Source organism: Cydia fagiglandana, chromosome 15 (assembly GCF_963556715.1).
Source record: "Cydia fagiglandana chromosome 15, ilCydFagi1.1, whole genome shotgun sequence".
In the NCBI taxonomy this organism is placed as follows: Eukaryota; Metazoa; Arthropoda; class Insecta; order Lepidoptera; family Tortricidae; genus Cydia; species Cydia fagiglandana.
The window spans coordinates 10164459-10187699 of record NC_085946.1 but is presented as its reverse complement, the minus strand read 5'-3'; the positions used below and the strand labels follow the sequence as shown (position 1 = coordinate 10187699).

Here is a 23241-nt window from a genome sequence, read left to right as displayed (position 1 = left end):
AAATTGGTATTTGTTTATTATGTAAAACATAATCGTGTCCAGTTTACAATTAAAGCTTTCCTTCAACGCGTTCTAATCTCGCAAAACACCACCCTCGGCGTCTTTGAACCGCCGTTTTAGCAATATCTAATATATATATGTAAACATTACAACATTAGAACATTACATTACGATTATATCACTTTACAAGTAAAACTTTCCTTTAAAGCGTTCTAATAAATCGCATGTTACACCGCCTCGCCATCTTTGAACCGCTCCTGTTTTAGCAATCTCTTAGTGAATCGTATCATATCGGAAATTGAATTTCCGATTGGCTCTCAAGTGCAAGATGTAATGGATGGTCCCGCGGCCCGGCGAATGATAAATAGAAATACTCGTACCAGCCGTTTCTCAAATGTCCTGGTGTGGAAATGGAAGAATATTGATGCTCCGTTTTTGTCTTTCAGCGCTCATTTGGAGTTTTTCTCTCTTTGCAAAAACACATGTAGATGAACAGTATATCACGCGTATTCGGGAAACGAGATAATCACAAGATCTAGAGACGATATAGAGATCAACTAGATTTACAGTAGATATCGACTAGATGTGACTTGGATATCTAAGTCGTAACTTGTCGAAATCGTTCAAGAGCACCTCCAGAATCGCGGAAACGTCAAATTTGACATATCTAACTTACAAATGACTATATCTTCTCGATATCTAACTTATTCATCTCTAGATGATCTCTAGTGTTAAAGTTAGAATAGGGCCGTATGTTCGTAAAAGTAAATATTCTAGAGCAGCATTTCCCAAACTACGAATATTGAGTGGGCCCTGAAACTATTAGGAAATCTGAGGGTAACCAATACTATTGTACCTATACCCCCTTTGTAAGGCGGCCAAAAGTTGGGCCCGAAAAATGGCAGTTTTTTTTAGGTGGGACGAAGCCCAGTCTGCTTTAGGAACCCCTGTTCTAAAGTCAGCGTTAAGTTCAATTATTGGCAATTAACGAAGCGCTGTTTAAAATTAGCAATGCAATCTACTAGCACAACTCAAGTCAGAGTGAAGCAATGAATTTTGGAACCATCGCACAGTTATCAAATCGTCAGATAAATTTTACTTTTAAATAACAAATACCTACCTGTACCTATCCACTCTTATAATCAAGATGTACTTACACAAAATTATAACCAATCTTTTCTTCAAAATATAATTTTATTTCATCGCAAAATGACTATTTTCCCTCCTTCTCCTGCCGCTCTATGTAGCTATTCATAGATTTCCACTGCAACACGTCAAGCACACTACCTACCTCTGAAGCCTCCCCGACTGCATGTAGTTTTCAATTGGCAACACGTTTCTCACCCACCCCGTAAAGTTCCTGTTTGAATATTATTAGACCTCATCCAATCTCGGGTTTTCACTTAGCTCGCGCAATCTTGCTTAGCATGTTTAGCGCGACAGCAATTTCGCTTTCAGGGAACCTTTGCACCTGATGTAATAGACATGTTGCAACATGTTGCAATGGTTGCAGTTAGGGATGTGATGCCGCAATTTTGTTCATGAAATTGGGCATATTCCTGAGAACGTCCTTCTTTACCCAGACCCAGATAATTTCTGTTGATAATTTTAATTTATGTAATATGAATTAAATGTTACATCACCTAATAATATCTAGACGAATTTAAAGTATGTATACATTTCAGTAGGTATTAAGCATTTTTTAAATTGTGAAAACTTTTGATAAACGCAATGGATAAAATTTCATGTACTCTCCCTTGAGCTGGGATATTATTACGTAGCTACGTTTCAGGAATATTTTTTATTTATTTACGTGCTTGGTAACTTTCCCTGACGATGACGGGGACCTTTGCGGTCTACGTCGGATTTACGAAGATTCATTTATTCGCGATTCAAAAGCACCCAGACGATATGTTATCTACCGGGAAAAACCTCCTTGTTGTCCGATAAAAAATAAGGCAGGCCGCAGGGAAGAATAAGATCGCGACACAACACTAGCTAGTTGCAACGTTGCAGGACAGCTCCGTGCATTCGCGCTCTTATTGAATTTGCTTTGTGCTCCGTGTTTTGACGGCTAAAGCTATATGAGATTGACTGCGATTGGATGATATCGGTTGTGGCGTGTTTAGGTGAACAGATCGTTTGAAATATCCGTTGTTCTATTGGAGATTCCTTATTGGATATCCTCAATTTAAGAAGTGTTTTCCAGAAATATTTCTAGTTTTACCTCGAATTCCTTCTGAGTGCTATCCCGGGTTTGAAAGCTCTACTCATCGCTTGGAGGACCCATAACAGAATTATAACAATTAACAATTATTTATTTTTTTGTTTTTTTTTATTTTCCCCACTAGATGGGAATAATAATTTCCTAGAAGAAAGAGGAGGTCGTCTTTTGTTTTGTCCAGTCGTCTAATAAAGATTTTATCATTTTATTTTCTTTATACAATTAAGAAATGCATTCAGCTAGGAAAACTTAACCAAATAGTTTAATGTGTCGGAAATATAGGTTTACTATATCACGCACACTTTAACGAGGACTGCACTGCAAGAATTATGTTAAAACCGGGCCCTCGTTAATAGTTTTATTACAGAAACCGGTGTACCAAATGTCAAAACCGACGTAGGAATTTAATGTAATAAATATATATCTACGGGTGCCAACTCCAAATATACACTGCCGTATTCGAACTTCAAGATATTCTCTTCAAGATTCTCTTTTGCAGCGCAATTCGGACAACCAATGTCACTTTTACTTTAGATAGAGTAAGATATCTATTAGATGTGTATTAGATCTCTAACTCATATCCTGTGGAAATCGTTCAAGAGTATCTCCAGAATCGCGCAAATGTCAAATTTGACAGGTTAGATCTTAAACATAATCGTTATCGTATCTTGGTGATGTCTAAAAGATATCTAATAGATGTCTATTTCAAAATCCGAATCGGGCCCACAATAGGATAGGTCCTAGAGATATTTTAAAAAGCATATTGCCTACTTCCTTAGAGTTATAATTCAGAGATACATTAATTCTGTTTAATGATCCGTGATGTGAAGCTTCGTGTGTTTACGCGCCAGCAAATGCTTTGTGATATTATTACTTCGTAAAGTTCGCACATCTGAAATTACTTGCAGTGCAAGTTGCAGAGATGCATCTCGAGGCGCCGGGTAATTCATTACATGGCATAGGCGAAGCGTGCCTAGAGCTAGTAAATACTTGCTCAAGTAGCTTGCCAACGTCTTGGAAACATTTCGTCGGGTTATTCCCACTAGTTACCATCAAGTTCTTACCAGTGGTAACTACTGGGACTTTTTTTCCCATCCTTTACCACTGGGGTAACTACTGGGAAAAATAATTCCCAGTTGTTACCACCAACTCGGAACTGAAATTTAACAAAATTTTGGTGGTAACTACTGGGAAAAAAAATCCTATATTTTACCAGTGGTAAACGGTACCTATCTAAAATATTGTTATGCGCATACGAAAAAACAAATACATACACTTGAAAGTAGTAGGTACATAAATAAAATAGGTACTTCTTCTTCCTCGCTTTATCCCGGCATTTCGCCACGGCTCATGAGAGCCTGGGGTCCGCTTGACAACTAATCCCATGATTTGACGTAGGCACTAGTTTTTACGAAAGCGACTGCCATCCGACCTTCCAACCCAGAGGGTAAACTAGGCCTTATTGAGATTAGTCCGGTTTCCTCACGATGTTTTCCTTCACCGAAAAGCGACTGGTAAATATCAAATGATATTTCGTACATAAGTTCCGAAAAACTCATTGGTACGGGTACGAGCCGGGGTTTGAACCCGCGACCTCCAGATTGCAAGTTGCACGCTCTCACCGCTAGGCCACCAGCGCTTCATAAATAAAATACATAGTATATAAATGAAAATAAAGTTTTAAACTAGCCATATCAGCCAAAAAGTTCAATGTGGATTTTTACTTGGATGTACAAAATTCAGCCTATTCTCATGATCCAGATTTTACGAGGAAATCATAGGATAATCTAGTCAATATATTATTCGTTGTCACATAACCGCGCACTATAGCTCATGCAAATGTCCAATCGAAACTTTACGACGGACAGTACATAAAACCCACGTGCCCCTAATCAAAACGCCATAGCCACCAAATACAGACGAATTACTAAACAAGTATCTCCTGCTTGTCGAAATATCATCATTATTTGAACAGTAATAAGATCTATTATTGCAGGAGATGAAATACTACATATGACGGGGCTTATCTAGTACTAGTAGTTCATGAAGACCATTCGGCGACGCATCCATCCGGCGTGCAATTTAAACTCGTGTTAGGGCTGTGACGAGACTTGATAATTGGGAGAGTTTAATCACTCGGACCCCCGTTACAGGTGAGGGCAAAAAATGCAGGTGACAACCCTGTCTATAAAATGGCAGTTACGTTTGTGGAGCCGACGGGTGGGCTGAATTTGGGAAACGGGGCTGCCGGGTCCGGCAGCTATTAAAAGTTTTAACTATCGGCTCGATTCGGGAAATGAATTAGAGATTCATTAGATATGAAATAGTAAAGATATGTGACATGTGACGTTTCATGGTAAAAGGTACCTTATGGCGGCTGGCGCCGCGATTCAGGAAATGAATTAGAGGTTAAATAGATATGAAATAGTAAAGATATGTGACGCTCCACGGCAAAAGGTACCTTGTAGCGGCTCACGTCGCATAGCGCCGCAATAATATTGGAGCGGCGTTAATAATACCGTAAGCGCCAACCGCCGTAAGGTACCTTTACCCGTGGGACGTCACATATCTTACTATATCGTATCTAGTTAATCTCTAATTCATTTCTCGAATCGTGCCGTATTTCGTGCACACCGCGTCCCGAATGTAATTTGTGTTAGGTATTTTAAGTATCAATAATTTAATCAACAGTAATGGTCCGCCTACATACCTAGGTACCTAAGCCTTCTTATTAAGTCCTTAATGCGTAAATAAGGTAATTAAACTAGGAAAATCCGACATCCTCAGGGCATCCCACATTATTACGTTTACTTAAATAGCTATTCTTACATTTAAAAGCCAATATATTAGGAATGCTTTTAGCCGCTTGATTCACTGTTGCATTGCAATGTAACGTAATACACGAATGTAAACAACAACGGAGGTGAAACAGTCGCCGTGGTCGAAACCGGCCGGGAGATTATATAACGTAATGCCGCACCATGGAAAGTAAAATATGCTACCTACAAGAAAAGGATAATTTGGACTAAACGACCTTATTTCTCCCGAAAATGACATATTTCCACCTGCAGCGCCACGAATCATCCCGGAGACTGATATCTTGCATGAAAACCGGTAAACCCAGGTAAACCGTTCCATCATCTCGCGAACACTCAATACGACCGTTTTCACGGTATTAAAAATTGTTTACGGTGACAGCGACACGCCTTCGGCAACGCAGTAAAAAACCCTAATTTCCTGCACCCTTTCATTTATAACCCGGCAATCTGGAGGCCCTGTAGCTTATTTATAGGGGTCCCGGGCCCTGATGGGCGGGAGTCAGAATGCGTAATGATAAACGCTGTAAAAAAGCGGCGTAGACGCGCGACCGAAGCGATAGTCTTGAGAACGAGAGGCTGAATACATATTTTTCGCATGCCTCCATTTCAAAGTCTGGTCGGGTCGTGACTATAAGACACAGGCGTATTCTGATTGTAATAACAGGTAAGGTTGGGTAAGAAGATGATCTGTCAGTGGCAAAGGTTACATTTCTTCAACCGCATATCAGAACAAAAATCATAATAGGTAATGCCTATATAATAGGTAAGTACCTATCTATTTTTTCAGGAAGATTGAAGATGCTGCTGTTGTCTTTCGAACTTGAGGTCTAAAGTCTATTAAAAAAACACCAACTCCAAAGATTAAAAAAAGTCAGTTTTTGAGTTGATTAGATTTATTGAGTTAATATACATTATATTTACATAATAATAATTATTAGAAGCCAATTATTGAACGGTCATGGAAATTTACTGGACCTGTTTAATGTTTTCCCCGTGTACTCGTATTTGTTTTAAATTCTAAGTAGTAAACTTTATTGTTCGACCACACTAGAAGTGCATGATAACATTGATAACTTCAAGTTGTTAAATACTATTTGATATACGTTCTCATAGTCGATCGATTCTAGGCTAAGCAAAGGATAGGTATTACAAATTCGTCACCATGAATGATTTACAGAGTCGTCGTGGCATTAAACGGAGCAAAGCGCGTCAGAGTTAGACTATTTGGAATTTCAGATGCCAAAGTAGCTCGTCTGCGTCGCTCAGCCACATTCCATGTAGAGCAAGTTTACGAGTGTTAGTTCGCCTGTTTGGCCGTCTCGATGATATTTTATCATCGTCTGTCCTTCCCTGACACTTGCCCTTATCTCCGCGCTTTGTCCGGGGTAGGTCACAGCTTTTTATGACGAGATGGAGAAAGTTGTTGGTTTTTAAGAAATTCACGAGCATTTTGATAGGTCTCAGTTAGGTTTTTGTTACGGGATTTTTTCATGATCTGAGTTACTGTCTAGAGTCCTAAAATAAATTAAAAAAAATTAAGTTTATACGTAAACCTAATGATTGGTGATGGAATACATATTTGTCCCTAAATCAGATTTTGATAATAACTCCGTGGCGTGAACTCAATGTTGCACTCACGTACTAAACTTCTTTTTCAGTTTTTTTTTACAATAATATCTTGTAAAAATCCATCATCAAATGCAACGATGAAAGTTCTAACATAATTATGTCATTCATCAATCACTGTTCTGATTCGACCATAGTGTCTAATAAAATAGATTTAGCTTAGTGTAAAGCTCAAAAATATATTTGTTACGACTAACTATAAATTAAATATTTAAAAACTAAACTAAAATTAAAATATAACTACTTAAAAATTAAACTAATACTTATAATATTATATAAAAACTAAAATATACTAATAAAATATATGAAAATAAAAAGAAGTTATAAAGAGAATACACCTTCTAAAAGCCACCTTCTGCTTAGTGTTATTTTTTTTAGTTTTTTTAAGACCGTTCCTTAAATATCTAAAAACGTCCCCAAACGACTTGCATTTTCTTGCCGAGTTTGTTATTTTGCAACTAGGTTCCGATTTACCGACCATTATTTACCCTTAGTAATATATTAGGGGGGTTTTTTGATTCCGTTAAAAATACGTGCGGACTAAATTTGGGGGTGACGTGAATTTTTAAAATTGGATTCTATTAGGCAGGGCGCGAATTAAAAGGGTTCCGCCTGTTAAAGGATTGCTGTTTCTTCTTAATTACAGACTTTGAGGGTTCCGTAAGGAAAACAAAGTTAATTACTTCGTTAAAAATGTGCTTGAGCACCGGCTTGGGTTCGCCAAAAACGGGCTTTTGAGTGTCGCAGCAAAGAAATTGCCGCGAGGTACTTATTCGGTCAAGAAATAAATACGTTTTATTATAGGGGTGAGGTTTGTGGTGTTCTAGAGGAAATAATTACAAAGTTATATTACATAATAAATTTATGATGAAATTCTCTGGTATGTGTCAACTCAAAGCCTTTATTGATCTGAATACGTACAATTATAAAACTGTTTGAAACAGGCATGCCAGTAATAGTAGTAGCAATTGACAAAATCTCCTAAATTGACTCGTCATCGACTGAGTCATCGTTCAACATAATAATAATTCTATTACGTATAGACAAAAAGAATAGATAGTATAGAGGGGTCCTGTCAAAGTAAATTTTGTAGTCACGGTACATTTACTGCCATCTATCGACACACGATTAAAACTTAAAATAAAATTGAAAATGTATAAATGAATTAAAATATGTTTACGGATATATGATTATTAATTTTTATTGTTCCACAATGACCCATGTTCTTTCACTGATACGTGTTAAAATTGTTAAATATCAAACGGTGTCGCCAACGCCATCTAAACGACAATAGGCCAAAGGTGTATGGCGCCATCTATTCGACAGTGACTTTTGCTTGACATCCGAGGCACGTTTTTTTCTTAGACTTTATTTATCTTATACGGAGTTATATATATCTCTGGTATAGACTTAGGTGTATTCGGGTCTGGAAGTCCGGTGTTGAACAGCATTTGATTACTCTTATACGCCAATTGTTACAGGAGTCACATCTATTTAACAAGAAAGCATAATCAAGCTATTGAAATAAGCTACATATCATCCTGTATATTCCCTTTCGTGCCCTTATTGGGAGTGTTCCCGAAATGATGGTTTCTTGCGTCACGCGCGCGATTGCGTCCCTGACCTGACGCCACACGTCCCGGTATCCCGGGCTGACCCGTCAATAATACTGTAATTTACTTACCATAAATTAGAACTACCCAACCAACCATTACACCGTTTTATAATTCTCATTATTATCTATGCGGTAAATAGACAGTTAGAATTACAACGTTTTGTGCGAATGTATCATTAAATTAATCTCTCATATCATATCATTATTTTTAGTAGGTAAGTTAGAAGCTTGGAATAAAATGATCAGTCGAAATAAATAATCTTAAAAGTGTTCCCATGCGGCAGTTAGGTACGTTATTAGTAATAACTTATTACTTATTTTATAAATCATTTTTTACAAATCTAAAGATACCTAGTGTTCAATATTTTTGTTTCGGCTGATATGATCAATTAGTTAATAGTTATGTTGAATTCTGAATAAAGAAATGTATTTGCAGCAAACCTACAGGTTCTATTATATCGACCAAAACCGGTAGTTTTTATTTTGTCAAACATTGCTTTTAATTACACATCTAGCAATTGTATATTTGTTAACAACCACATTATTCACCTACTCATAAACGCGTGCTTTACATTACATCTGAACGCCCAACTCTGGCCCACATTAAATTTCACTACCGTATGTTTTCAAACCAAGGGCTGGCAGACATGACAGGTCAAAGATAGGCTGCGTCTGACGGCTGATAAGGCGGACGGACGTGGCGGCTGATAACGTGATGTTCAGCCGCATTTTACGGACTTTAACTTTTTTGAGAATTTGCTTTGGGTGACGTGAGGAAAGTGGCATTTAAGAATCATGTTCTTTTTGCTATATTCGTTTTTGTATTCTACTATTTTATGGTAACATTGGCAACTAACCTTAATGAAGTTTGGAGTCTAAATGCGGTAAGAAAGGTTTAAATTTAAGCACGAATAACCTTACCTACAGGTTATAAATTTATGTTATCTTATGTCTGTTTTCCTGACAGTTAAAGGGAAAAGCCGACTCTACTTATAGGAAACATAATTATTGGATTAAAATATGGTTTTGCCTCAATAAAACGTTTCAGTACAGTATCTGATGTCAGAAATTTAGCTTTTCTAACAATTACATAGCAAACACCTCGGTTCCCAGGGTCCCAACAAGCAAGACAAACTATTATGCCTAAGTTTGAAGTATCTTTCAGCGCATGGGCTTATTTCTTGGAAACTTAAACAAAAACTTAGCTTCTCTGTTGACTTAGAATATTGTTCTAATAGCTATGTTCGCGCGAGGTTATTTTTTGTTTATCTTTCTTAAAGATAGTGGAAACTATTTTGAAAATAATACGATAAATCAAAGAATCCACAATAAATACTAGTAAGGGACACTAGGTATGGAATATGTTTCCAGATGTGCATTTTTCGGAGAAAAAATGATACAATGTACGTTCAAATAGGCCAGCTCGGCATACACGTTTTCGTTACTAGACGCAGATTTATTTATTGCAGGTCTCCCGACATTTTATACTGTAGGTAACTGTAATATCGTGTTATTTGTAATCGAATGTAACAAAGCCTAAGTATTTAATTAATAGTAGTTGGCAAACCATTTAATCACATCGTATAACAACCATTTTAAAGCGTGTTGCACTCAGTATACTTAACTTAAACTTATAATCTTGACAAAGCGCCAACTTTGCGTCTACTTTCGAAAAGCTTTTCTCCATTATATTCAAATACACTTACACTCTTTTGTATCCACAGCTATAGCATTAAACCGACCGCAAAATTGTCCCAGCTAGGAGAATTTCGGAAATGGTCGCATTGTCTCCGCGTGAGGAAAAATAACATTGCACTTCCCGCATTTTGCATTTGGGTCAACGAGCTCCTGGCCTAGATAAACTGCCCTTAATGCACTTGTGCACTTGTTATGTCATGCGGTAAGTAATGGTGAGTTTTGTTATTGTGTTAAATGTTATCTTAATGGACTCATTTTTAGAGCGCGCTAATACTCCGGTCATATTTTAGTCGTTTACATAAAATATTAAGGTTTTGTCGGAATTATACTTAGGTCAGGCGTTGACTTAGTGGTTCCCATATCAAAGAAGTTCTGTAATAATTACAGATTTAATATTAGACTACTTAATTTCTGTTAAAATATTTTTTAAGATTTTGTTGACACAGGCAAACGCTAATTTTGTGTGAGGGCTAATACGAGTAGGCAAGTGACTGAACGTTTAAAGAAACCATAAAACAACGATGACCTTATGATGACGCGTCTCTTGTGCAAACTTTTGCCATATCGTATATTATTATCGGCGCGATTTGGGAAATGAATTAGAGATTCACTAGATATGAAATATAGTCAGACCGTAAAAAGTCTGCAGCGATTTTGATAGCTCACGCAGTGCAAGTGTCATTTTAAACGTCAAACTTCTATGAAATTATGACGTATACATAACACACTGCGTGGGCTATCAAATCCGCTGCAGACTTTGTTTGGTGTGACTCTAGTAAAGATATGTGACGTTCAACGGCAAAAGGTACCTTATGGCGGCTGACGCTTACTAGGTATTTCATGTTATTATTTCATATCTAGTGAATCTCTAATTCATTTCCCGAATCGCGCCGTATATCCTTCTTGATCAAACAATTTTTCAAGTTGATTTAAAGAAGTGTAGTTTCATTTTTCAATAGCCAATTACGCTGTCTAGTCCCACAGCTGGGCGTTGGCACGTGACCGCGTGGGACTACAACATAATAACCGTCTACCCTAATCAACATGGACGATTTTTGTTTCCAGGTGTTTTTTCAACGACTTTAGGTATGTTTTGTTCATTAGGTGTATCGAGTTTAGATATGTCGTCCACTATAGTTCGTTTTTTTAGCATTAGAAAAAGACGCCTTTTAATTGAAAAACACTTTTGAAAATAGGTCACGGCAAATATGTAACAATTATGAATCAAATTGTTACATATTTACCGTGATCTATTTTCAAAAGTGTTTTTCAATAAGAGGACACGTCAAGATTGTTTACCTTTTATGTAAACCTAAACAAAGTTTTGTACGGAACACTAAAAAACGAACTTAGGTATATCAGCTTTTGGTAGCTAGCTTTGTCAACAGCCAACATCGCAATGTGCAACTCTAGTTTGTACAAGCTTTAATTTTATAGCATACGCTGTCTAAAATGTTTGATTGTGATGCGCGTGACATTTTAGTACGTGGCGATGCATGTGTATCACTACACCTTATAAAACAAAGTCCCCTGTCGCATCTGTCTGTGTGTTTGTATGTTCGCGATAAACTCAAAAACTACTGAACGGATTTCCATGCGGTTTTCACCTATCAATATTAGAGTGTTTCTTGAGGAAGGTTTAGGTGTATAATTTGTTAACCCGTGCGAAGCGGGTCGCTAGTGTGTTTATAAAGTACTATTTGTATTTAATAATAGGTGACATATATCAACTAGAGATGCAACATAGTTGTTTGGCCTGACCATCAGCCGAATACCCGGTATCCGGCCGCCGGATATTCGGCCAGCGGAACTATACCTACATTTCAGTTTTTCAGGTGCGCATTCTGCAGGTTTGACCTGTATCCTAGTGAATGTTCGCGCGGACTCATTTCTAGGTTCGAAATGAGTGCGCGTGCAAGTCAATGGAATTATTAAATTGTTTTAAAATAATAAAAAAGTACGATTATGACCGTATCTGTTTCTTAAATCCAATTTGTTTACTCCGAAATCAAGCAATGTTACTATCCGGTATCCGGCCGGATAGTAAAATAATGGCCGGATAGGCCGGATACTGGATAGTAACCGGATATTCGGTGCATCTCTAATATCAACTGTTGATAGCTAGTGAAGTGGACTGTATGATGAATTGGTGATATAATGGAAACACGTAGATATTATACAAATATTATAATTAAATTATTTATGAAAGAATAACAAGAACTTAATAGATAGGCGGTGACAGGCAGACAGATTGTCAAACACAAATTAAAATACTTCACAAACAATACGTTCGAAGGAGGCCGCGTGCCAGCCAGTCGCTAACATACCGGACCCCCAGTGGAACACTAACCACTGGTGGCTACTGGCTGAGGCGCGGCCTCCATCAGGATAAGTTTCCGGGCCGGTCTGCGCAGCATGCCCCCTCTGGTGTGGACGTCTGCCACGCGGACCGCTCCGTCGGGTCCTAGGTAGACCTTTGCTACCCTTCCTAGTGGCCACAAACCACGAGGGAGGGTAGGATCGGCGATCAGCACCACGTCACCCTCACTAAGGTTCCGCGAGTTGTTGTTGGGTCCCCTTGTACGTAGCATCGGTAGGTATTCCCGTAGCCATCGTGCCCAAAACTGATCTGCTAGGCGCAGCGTTCTCCGCCAGTCACATCGTCGGGATAGGTCTGCGTCTGTCAGCGACGTGGTCCATGGGACGACTGATGAGGAGCCGAGGATAAAATGGAATGGTGTCAACGCCTCTGGAGCATCTGGGGAAGACGGGACATATGTAAGTGGCCTGGAATTCACAATTGATTCGGCCTCGAGTAGGAGTGTTGACAGGACCTCTTCCTTCAGTGGTTGATTTGTTAGGCAAGATCTGAGGGCTGCTTTCACTGTCCGCACAAGCCGCTCCCAAGCGCCTCCCATGAACGGAGATGCCGGTGGGATGAAGCGCCAGTCAATTTTGTGGTTAGTGGCGTATTCTACGACCGAGTTGTCATGTAGGGAGCGCAGTTCGCGGGAAGAGCCAACAAAGTTAGTCCCGTTATCGGAAAATATGGTGGTGGGCGATCCTCGGCGAGCAATGAAGCGTCTGAGGCTCATTATAGCGCTATCTGCAGTGAGTGAGTTCACGATTTCGAGGTGAAGCGCTCTGGTTGTGAGGCACGTATATAAAGCGATGTATCGTTTCTCGCTCCGTCGATATAGCGTTACCAGAATCGGGCCAAAGTAATCAAGGCCTACGTGAGTGAATGGTCTTTTGTGGTGATCAAGACGCTCTGGTGGTAAGTTGCCGATCTGAGGTTGGATAGGTTTCGTGTTCCATCTCTTACACTTCAAGCAGGCGCTTGCTACGCTACGGATGGTTCCTCTGGCTCTTAAGATCGAATATCTTTGCCGAAGTTCATTCAAAACGAGCTCGTTAAATTGATGCGCGGCTTTGATATGTTCGTGGAGGATCAAGAGTCGTGAGATGTAGTGGCGGCCGTCGAGAATCATGGGTGATTTCATCTCGTCGTTCACTCCCGGTGCGGAACTTATGCGCGTGTTTTGTCGTATGAGGCCTTCTCCATCCAGTGTAGGCGCCAATTTCCTAATCCGACTATTATTGGGCACTGACTTCGAAGATCGTAAGTTCGATAATTCCTCAGGGAAACTCTCTGTTTGTGCTTGACGGACCAACATTTTCTCCGCTTCTATCATGTCTGACACGTGAAGCTGGTGGGGAGACGTGGTGTTGTCAGTGTAGAGTTTGGAATTTGGATCTATTGGCCGAGACAGTTTAAGCCGGAATAGGCGTGCGCCTTGGAGAAAACGGGCAGTGGCACGTAGTAAGCGTAGCCAGGAGCTAAAACGCGTTGGGTCAGGTAATGAATTCGAGAGTGGGGTGTCGAGGAGCAGAACCATCAGATCCGATTTTAACTCGGGGTCTGATGAGGTCTCTCCCTCGTCAATGACGCGCTCGGTCGGCCAAGTGCAAGACTGTTCAACAAGGAACTGTGGACCGGTGAACCACCGATGAGTTGCGGTAAAGTCAGTTCGTTTTGGTTTTGTCGCATCGTCAGCGACGTTGAGAGAGGTAGGGATCCACCTCCAATCGGATGGATTGGTAGTTTCCAATATCTCTCCCAACCTGTGTGCCACGAAAGGTTTAAACGCGCGAGCGTCACTCCGGATCCACTTTAGGACGGTGGTTGAGTCAGTCCAGAAAATGGTTGCGGAGGGCTCAAAACGATGGGCTTGCAGAATTGTTTGCGCAAAACGCGATGCGATAAGCGCGGCTTGTAATTCTAATCTTGGGATGGAAACCGGTTTTAGGGGACAGACTCTGGCCTTACTACCGATGAGAGCTGTCGATACAGAGTCATCGCTGTAAGTGAAACGCCAATAGGCGACGCAGGCGTAGGCTTGTTCGCCACCGTCGGCGATTACGTGCAACTGGACGTCAGACAAGTCTGACCTGACCATGTACCAGCGTGGGATTTTTATATTGGCTGCAATCTGCAGCTGTGCAAACCAGTCTTTAGATTCGCTTACGTACATTTCAGGTAAGTCTGTGTCCCAGCCAACGCCTGCCCGCCATAATCTTTGAATCAAAATGCGACCCCAGATGACGACCGGCATCAAAAAACCAAGAGGGTCATAAACTTTCATGACGTTCGATAAAAGGATGCGTTTTGTCAAAGTGCTGGTCGGTATCTGGGGTACGGCACGAAACCCTAATAAATCTTGACGTGGGTTCCATTTAACACCCAAGACGCCGACGTCACTACTAGGAGGCAGGTAAACGTCAGAAGTTGCGTCGCTCCGAAGTTCCTTCGGGACAAGAGAGAGTGCCTCTGGATGGTTGGACGTCCACGCTCGCATCTCGAAACCACAATTCTTATGCACTGTGACAACGTCGGCGGCTAGTTGAGCTGCGTCAGCAACGTTTGTGTGGCTCCCAAGGTAGTCGTCCATATAGTGGTCGTCAATGATTGCTTTGCAGGCAGCGGCATAGTCAACTTCGTGCATCTTCGCGTTTTTGTTTTTTATATAGAGGGCGATGAAAGGACTCGAAACTGCGCCGAAAATCATTGACGACATGCGGTATTCCTTGAGGTCGCCGTTCTTGTCACGCCAGAGAAAACGTTGAGCATCCCTGTCCCTTGCGGCAATCTTGATCTGGGGAAACATCTCCTTGATATCGCCATTCAAGGCTACCGCACCTTCTCTGAAACGGAACAGGATGTCAAGTAGGGGCGACAATAGGTCAGGACCTTGCAGAAGCAGACTGTTGAGGCTTACGCCTTTTGTTGTGGCAGCCGCGTCATGGACTGCTCTCAGCTTCTTCTTCTGAGGATGATAGACGCCAAAGATAGGCAGGTACCAGCGAATGGAGCCATCTGGGTTGACGCAAGAGGCATTTGGTGCGGGTCGATGGTGATAAGTCTTCGAGTCACACTCTTCGGCATAGTTCTTGCTGATTATGTCGTCTATGAATTGTTGAAAGGATGCGGCAAACGCTGGGTCCTTTGACATCTGTCGCTCGAGTGCCTTGAAGCGTGAGAGTGCCTGTGGGTAGCTATCTGGTATAATTTTCGGTAGCTCCTCCTTCCAAGGCAGGCTAACTTCAAAATGGCTATCGTCAAGTTGGTGAGCGGATGATTCCAAGATGTCTACAGCCCGTTGATCCTCGCTGTTTTGACGTGGGACCTTTTTTGTAATACCCAAGGCGTCGATGTCGTATTGGCATTTTATAAGTGTATCCAAATCTTCCGTGACGTGATTTATAAATTCAAATGGCTTCGACGACAAACAGTGTGCGCCATGGAGTACCCAGCCTAATAAGGTTTTGGAGGCAACAGGGTCGTTCTTTTTTCCGCACCGCACTTCGCGACTTATGGATATATACCAGTCAGGCGCGCCGATTAGGACGGTGGGGTAAGCAATGTCACATGACAGTTCGTTTGCCAGACCTGACAGATGATCGTAATCCGTGATATTAATCGTGTCTGGATATCGTGCGCGAAGCCCTAAGGGTTCCACGGCTCGCGCGTGTTCGATCAGGTAACGATCGGGTCGGTCGCGACCGCGTACATAAAAATCAACATAACTTACGTCAAGTTCCGCTGTCATATTACAAACACCTTCAATGCGAAGACGCTCCGAGCGGGTTGGCTTCGCGCCGATGCGTTTTGCCACATCAGCGTCAATGAGAGATGACACGCTGCCGTCGTCTAGCATCGCTGTTGTCTCGAACGCACCGTCAGGACCCTCGACTATAACCGGGACCACTTTCAGCAGGCCTCGGGGATGTGGGCGTGAAGTCGTTGGGCAGGATCCTGTTGCATTAATTGAACAATCAGTAGTATTCCCGATTTTGTCGGAAGGTTTGATTTCGTTATGTTGTTGGGTAGTATTTATATTGACGGGACATGTAGGGTTGACAGAGGAAGTCTGAAGACAGATGTTCTGTCCGCTTGGAGCTGCGTCGGGATTGCCGTCGGCTGTCTCTGTGCCATGGAGGAGTGCGTTATGACGTCTAGGGCATCCATCGACACCGCAACGTTTCGCGCGGCAATTGTTCCACGTGTGTGGCTTAGACTTGAGACAACGGTAACATATTTTAGTTTCTCGGACCCAGCGCCATCTGTCGTCACATGTTAGTTTTAAAAAACTCTTACATGTTTTTATCTTATGCGATCCTTGATTACAATATGCGCAATGCTCAGATGTATTCCCGCTAGATACCGTAGCGTGTATTGTTTCCTTTTTTAACGGGAATTTTGGAGCATTAGTGCGTGGTACATTTGAATGCGTTGGTGGCGTTGGCGCCTTAATTGTACTGTCAGCAATAAAATTATATTTTAATTGTTTGTCAGCCTCGGCTAAGAGAAATTGTGACAACAATTCAAGTTTTGTTAGACTTTGTTGTTCTGGCGCGTGAGCCGATGCGTAGTCTGTAAAACGAGATCTAGTGTGCTCGCTCAATTTTACTAAAATGCACCGAAGGAGCTCTGGAGATGATAAGTACTCATTTTGTTTGAGCAAAGTGAGCGTTGTAATAAAATTACGCAATTTATTTGCTAAACCATTTAAGTCTTGAGGAGAACTTAGCTTTGGAGTGTTGCGGAGCTCGGCGACCTCGCGGGCGACCAGAAGTTCCGGACGGGCGTACGTCTGCTCCAGGGCCTTCACGATGTCGTCGGGCGAGCCGCAGGTCCACATGAGCGACGCGACGGACTGGTATGCTTGTCCGCGGACTGCGTGGTTCAAACGGTCTAAGTTTTCTGCAGCTGAAAAATTGCGTTTTGTACGTTCATAACTACTTTTAAAAGCCATCCATTGTGAAGTCTCACCCGAAAACGTAATTAGCTCGGGCTTCTTTGGCCTGTTTGAAAGTGAGTTTATAGCTTGGGTTAGTTTTGTAATAGGGTCTGAGGAGGAATGTTCAGATGATACTGGTAGTCGTGGTGCCACTGTGTCGTAGTTGTATGTTAAGGGCGCTTGAGTGGGTTTCGAGAGGGTTGCTTGGTTGACAATAGGCACGTTGAAAGATACCGAGTTGGCGGTGGCGGCCGGTTGTAAACTAGGTCCTCGAGCGTTACTCGAGGTGACAATCGGTGCCCCACCAGGCATATTTCCATGAGTTGCTGATGTAGTCATGTTAGCATTCTGTTCGGATACCCAAGTCGCAGTGCGCCTTTCGGCGTTGCGATCAGAAAAATACGAACTACGAGATTTGGCAGACTTATCTGAAGCTTCCAGAGCGGCGATTCTTGCTTGCAGCTCCGTCTGTTCCGCCTCGAACTCGAGATTTGCGAGCTTGCGCTCGCGATCCTCTTGTTGACGAGCGAGTTCGCGCTCCGCCTCGGCCTGTTGACGGGCGAGCACGGCTTGTTGACGAGCGAGTTCCCGCTCCGCCTCGGCCTGTTGACGGGCGAGCACGGCTTGCTGACGCGCGAGTTCAAATTCGCGCTCCGCCTGCTCCCGATCACGATCCGCTTGTTGTCGAGCGAGTTCACGCTCGCGCTCCACCTGACGCCGCATTAGGTCCGCTTCAAGTGCTAACTTCTGTGCGCGAACGGTCGCCGAAGAACGCGTTGAGTGTGTGCGCACGGTATGCGATTGCTTACTGTGAACACTAGAAGCGCTTTCAGTTGGTGCTTTGACATCGCCTTGTGCGAGCGTAAGCGAGCTAGTTCGAGCATCTTGGCGTTCGGCAGCGGGCTTCGGTTGTGCCGCGCTGGTTGGAATGTCGCCCGTCGTTTGTATGTTCGAACTACCAGGCAATGCCGAAGCACCTTCGTTACTCGTGGCTAAACCCGGCCGGGCGCTGCGCGGTGAACGATCACGCCGTTCGCGCTGCACCCGGTCGGATTCCGTAGCCGTCGGGTCTGCCTTTGTCTTACTACGTGTTTCCACCATGATGAAAAATGTACGTAAGTAATGTAAACAATGTTTTACAATGAAATGAAAATATACAATGACTTACGTGAAAAAATTTGACAACTGAATTTCGATGGAATGGTAAAACTACGGCGAGAATGGACCAAAATGATAGCTAGTGAAGTGGACTGTATGATGAATTGGTGATATAATGGAAACACGTAGATATTATACAAATATTATAATTAAATTATTTATGAAAGAATAACAAGAACTTAATAGATAGGCGGTGACAGGCAGACAGATTGTCAAACACAAATTAAAATACTTCACAAACAATACGTTCGAAGGAGGCCGCGTGCCAGCCAGTCGCTAACAACTGTCATGATGTTAGTAATCCGAAATAGGATTATTATTGTCAAGAACGATGTGTTCTTCGATTGGAGTAGCGATCGTGCGGGACGGTGCAACGTAATAAAACTCTCGCGGGTACGTGGTGCGGCCATAGACACGCGAGCTGAGGATGGAACAAATAGATCTGATTTTATTTTATCACAACAAAACGCCGGTAATGTTGTACTAAATATAAATACGGCAAAACCTTCAGCTTAAAAAAACCGTGTCTGTAGTATATTTTGAATAAGGACGGGTTTTACCCGTCCCCTGTTTCACCATGATGACTTCAATAAGTACAAGTCACAAGTAATTATTGACGCTAGGTGCCGTTACTTATCAACCTAGAAATGGACAGGAAATTGTCAGTGTCAGGTGTCAATTGTTATCGCTTTGAAATAGGCCGCTGATTAAGGATTCACGACGAGCTGGTAGTTTTCATCTTATAAAACTAAAAATAGCACTGAGTTTGTTGAAATCTGCCTTAAAATGTTTAATAACAGTGATGATACAAACCTTGATAATTACGTAAGTGAAGTATATTAATTAATTTGAAGTATATTAATTAAGTATATTAATTAATTAATTTAATTTAATACTTACAATTAATTAATTTATTTAAATACTTACAAATAAAACAGAGGAGACTGGAAGAGAAAAACATGTTGTGCCGACCCACATAACGTGGGATAAGGGCAGGGGAAAGAAGACTTACAAATAAAATGTACAAATGGCGGACTTAGGCATTCTCTACCTCTATTCCATTAATTCTATTCTATTTTATATTCTATTTCATTCTATTCTATTCTCTTATTCTATTCTAACTAGGTATTTTATTTATGTATTAATTTCCGATTCTTTTACGAGTGAATAATGTAATTTGAAGAATAACGTGGTTTGATTTGGTTATTGCAGAGGTAATATAAAAAAATATGCGTCGTTTTATTCTATAAGAATATTATATAAGAAAACAAAACAGTACGAAAGCAAAATCTAATCAACTCGAGAAGAAATCTAACGTTGATGATGAATACAAGTCGTTAGCGATGAAAACTGACAAGATTGGATGTTTGCGACTGTATGAAAGGACCCTCGAATGAACCCATTCATGGAGAATGAGTAACATTCCCGCTGCCCGAATGACAAAAAATATAAGTGGGGGACATTACGAGTCCGAGCTACTGGGTATTAGTGGAGACAGTTAAAAATAAGGACAACTGCCGGTGACACAATCGCGGTGCAAGAAAATGTTGTTAGACCCAAACAACCACGTATTATTCATGTTTCTTATGTTTCATTGCATATTATAACGTATTTAGTTAACTTAAGGGAAGAGAACTACTTGAAGAAGAATTGTATTATTTACTGAAATTGACAAGCACCTGTACATTGCGCAATATATTTACCTACTGACATTTTGAACGTTCCATCTACGAGTAATCGAACTAAGATTCGGTCAAGCAATTCTACCGCCGCGGGCGGGGTGAGGTAATTCCATTTTCGGGGGAGGTGTAGCATGCTACTTATTCCGTGTTTCTAAAGCTCTAAGCGATGGGCATGAAAACAACAAATCACAAAGAACGAAACAATTTTTGGAAGCCTTCAGTTACATTGTTTATTAGTCTCTGGTATTAGAAGGCTTCGTAAGCGTTGTCTTTTGTTCGTAATGGGTGGGTGTTCATAATCGGGCCCTTGGTTTAATAGACTCATTCTGAACATCATCATTTAGCGTGATCTACACGATAATCTTTTTTTCTCATGAGTCTAAAATAAATTGTATCAAAGAATTGTATGGTCAATAGAACAAATTGCTACATTTTGCAATTAACATTCAAATAAAAGATGGCGAGATCTCATTTCAGTAAGTGCTGCGAACAATTCTTTACGACCTTAACAATTCGTTATAAGAAAAAAACTTTTCGTATCTTATTCGCTCAGTTCGCTGCCTTCAAGGCGCACTGTACCTAAATAGCATAAATTCCACATTCATATTACTTAGTATTAGACGAGCAATCTTAGAAATGTCTCTTTCTTTCATTGGTTCTGTATACAAATTCACAAAGAAACGTTCATTCTTATGGCCACACTTAGTCTCAATCTGCTAAAACATTTTCTTTTCTTCTCTTGTTTCTCAAAGATTTTCGTTCAAGATAACTCAAAACAGCAATATGCTCGGCTCATGTTGGTAGTCCTGATCGTATTAAATAAATAATATTATCGGATACCCTCCGGACGGGAGAGAAATGGGGATATAAAATTCCACGATTTTCCAAAAGGGTTGAGGGGCACTAAGATATTGTTGTAGTACGTGCACTGTGATCGACGCGGGATCCCGCAGGTCGGTTTCATGTTCTAATACTTGGACATTCATATAAGCATTATTACATACTGTTTTACGGTGTTTTGAAACCGTAATGATCTAATTAAAGACTGAAAAGACTTCTTAATGGTTTGAAATATTTATCAACATTTGATTTAAAGGTGTTTTTCTGTATAATAGATACTTAGATCCGTTTGTTTTTTATAAATATGCTGGTAATAATACGAGTAGTTATGTACGGTGGTGGTTGTATTGTGTGAGGTTATTACGCTTAGATAATAGTCATGGTCAATACTGAATTGAGTTCAGTAACTTCGAAACAACATTTATACTCATGCTTTCTTGTTGTTAGACAAAGAATATACATTTGTTTTACGACATAGCCATTTTTTTATTGTGTTGCACAGCATTACAGTCAATTGTACACACTAATTTACCATCTTCTTTTTTTCAAACTGTTATAACAACATAATATATGTGCTGATATCTTAACGTACACGATAGTTGGAAAATATCCATGTTCGGTGTTTTAGTATTTTTCGAATATACCTAGTTTCCTAGCAGATATGTATAGTTCCATAAAACGTTTCCATAATAGAATTCTTCCTTAATTTCCCGGAGTGGGCGAGAGTAAATGACTCAGTCGGATGCGTTAGCGTGGACATTTAAAATGCTATTAAAACCACTAACAACGCCGTTTAGTGCTGAATTAATTACTGGGAAGAAGGTCGACACAGTTTTCTTTGAGCCTTTCTTGAAGAATACACATTGCTCTGTCGTTTGCCATACTGAACAATTCTTGCTCCAAGGGCGAGTTCGACCATAAATAATGAACAATTATCCATTATCCATCGTGTTTTCACGGAAACTTACGAACGTGTCTTGCTATTTCAATCAGTCTCGGTACAAAGAGTAGGTACTGACATTGACTGAACTAACAAGACAAATACGAACGTTTCCGAGAAAATACGATGGAAATAAATTATGCACATCTGTACGATCAAGTTGATAAATATTTGGTGCAGCCGGACGTCATATTCTTGCCAGTGCCGTTCTACTTCATTCCATTGGCACCGAACCGAGAAGAGTCTGTGCGGAAAGAGAAGAATCCTAGAATGTATTGGACTCCATACATTTCACGACTTTTCTCTTTCGCACAGATTACACTCTGAAATCCTTATATTCGTCGGATTGTATTAGGGCGCCCTCGCCATGTTCCTTTGACTTATTGTCCTTGTACTATTAGTTATGCAGCAATCAAATCAACAACCAAATCGTAAAACGATAACCACTTGACCGGCAATCCCTTATTCCTCGGCCATTGATTGTTCAATTTACAATCATTATTATGTATTCCCGTTGTTCTACCCTTTGAATATCTTAATTATCATTTTCCAATCCGTGCTAACCTTATGTCCCTAACGGAGCACCATTAACTTTCCTCGGAAAGGTTACTATAATGTAGTGCCCGACCATTAGGGACCCGTAGGGCGTTTAAGGACCTTCGACGTTTAGGGCAAGGGTGTGATTCCAATTGATAACTAAGCGCATACGAGTTGTTGGCTCGAGTAGTCCAGGGAATTCTCAATTACGCACGGTTGTAACAATTATGGAATAGTCTTCGAAGCGAGTCATTGGAAGGAGCTCTTATCTTTAGGTTTCTTAGAGTTCTTTGTTCACGCTTTTTTATAATTTGGCATTTATTTGGTTACTATTAAGATTATATTTAAATTTGTTGACGACAAAAGAAAGGAGTCTTAGGTGCAGAATCCCACAAATTACCTTTCTTTTACTCCTTTTTTCTTTATTATTAACAAAATTTTGAGATATTGAACTAGTTAATAAGATTTTGGTAAGCATTTGGAATACACCTGGAGTGCTCTCGGCCGGTTTGACGTCATATCCGGGCCTGTCATCACCGGATCGTCTTGAGAGTGCTTTAGTAATTTGAAATTTTTGCCCGAAAAGAGCTGAAAATGGATCTAAGTTATCAGACCGCATTTATCTACAGGTATTTGAAGCTAACAGAGAAATTATAATAAGTCACATTGGGTTAATGTCATTGGTTTTATCATGATTTTGCTTCTTGTCCTTATTAGGTTATTTACTAGTGTTAGTTAGTGTTAGTTACGCAGCGAACTGATATACATGGAAGTATTCTGTCCGCTTAGTTATGACCCAAC

At 40.7% G+C, this 23241-nt stretch overlaps 2 protein-coding genes across 2 annotated transcripts in view; one reads left to right on the top strand and one right to left on the bottom strand.

The window, feature by feature from the left end:
* The window catches only part of LOC134671340 (uncharacterized protein CG43867), a 448491-nt gene that overhangs the window by 25546 nt on the left and 399704 nt on the right, over positions 1–23241 (top strand). The window lies entirely within an intron of this gene.
* Positions 12328–18384, bottom strand: LOC134671586 (uncharacterized). Its single transcript, XM_063529445.1, has 3 exons — positions 17316–18384; positions 17031–17252; positions 12328–16298 (listed from the first exon to the last, which is right to left on the bottom strand). Exons 1-3 carry the CDS (start codon positions 18382–18384, stop codon positions 12328–12330), a joined length of 5262 nt encoding a protein of 1753 aa, XP_063385515.1.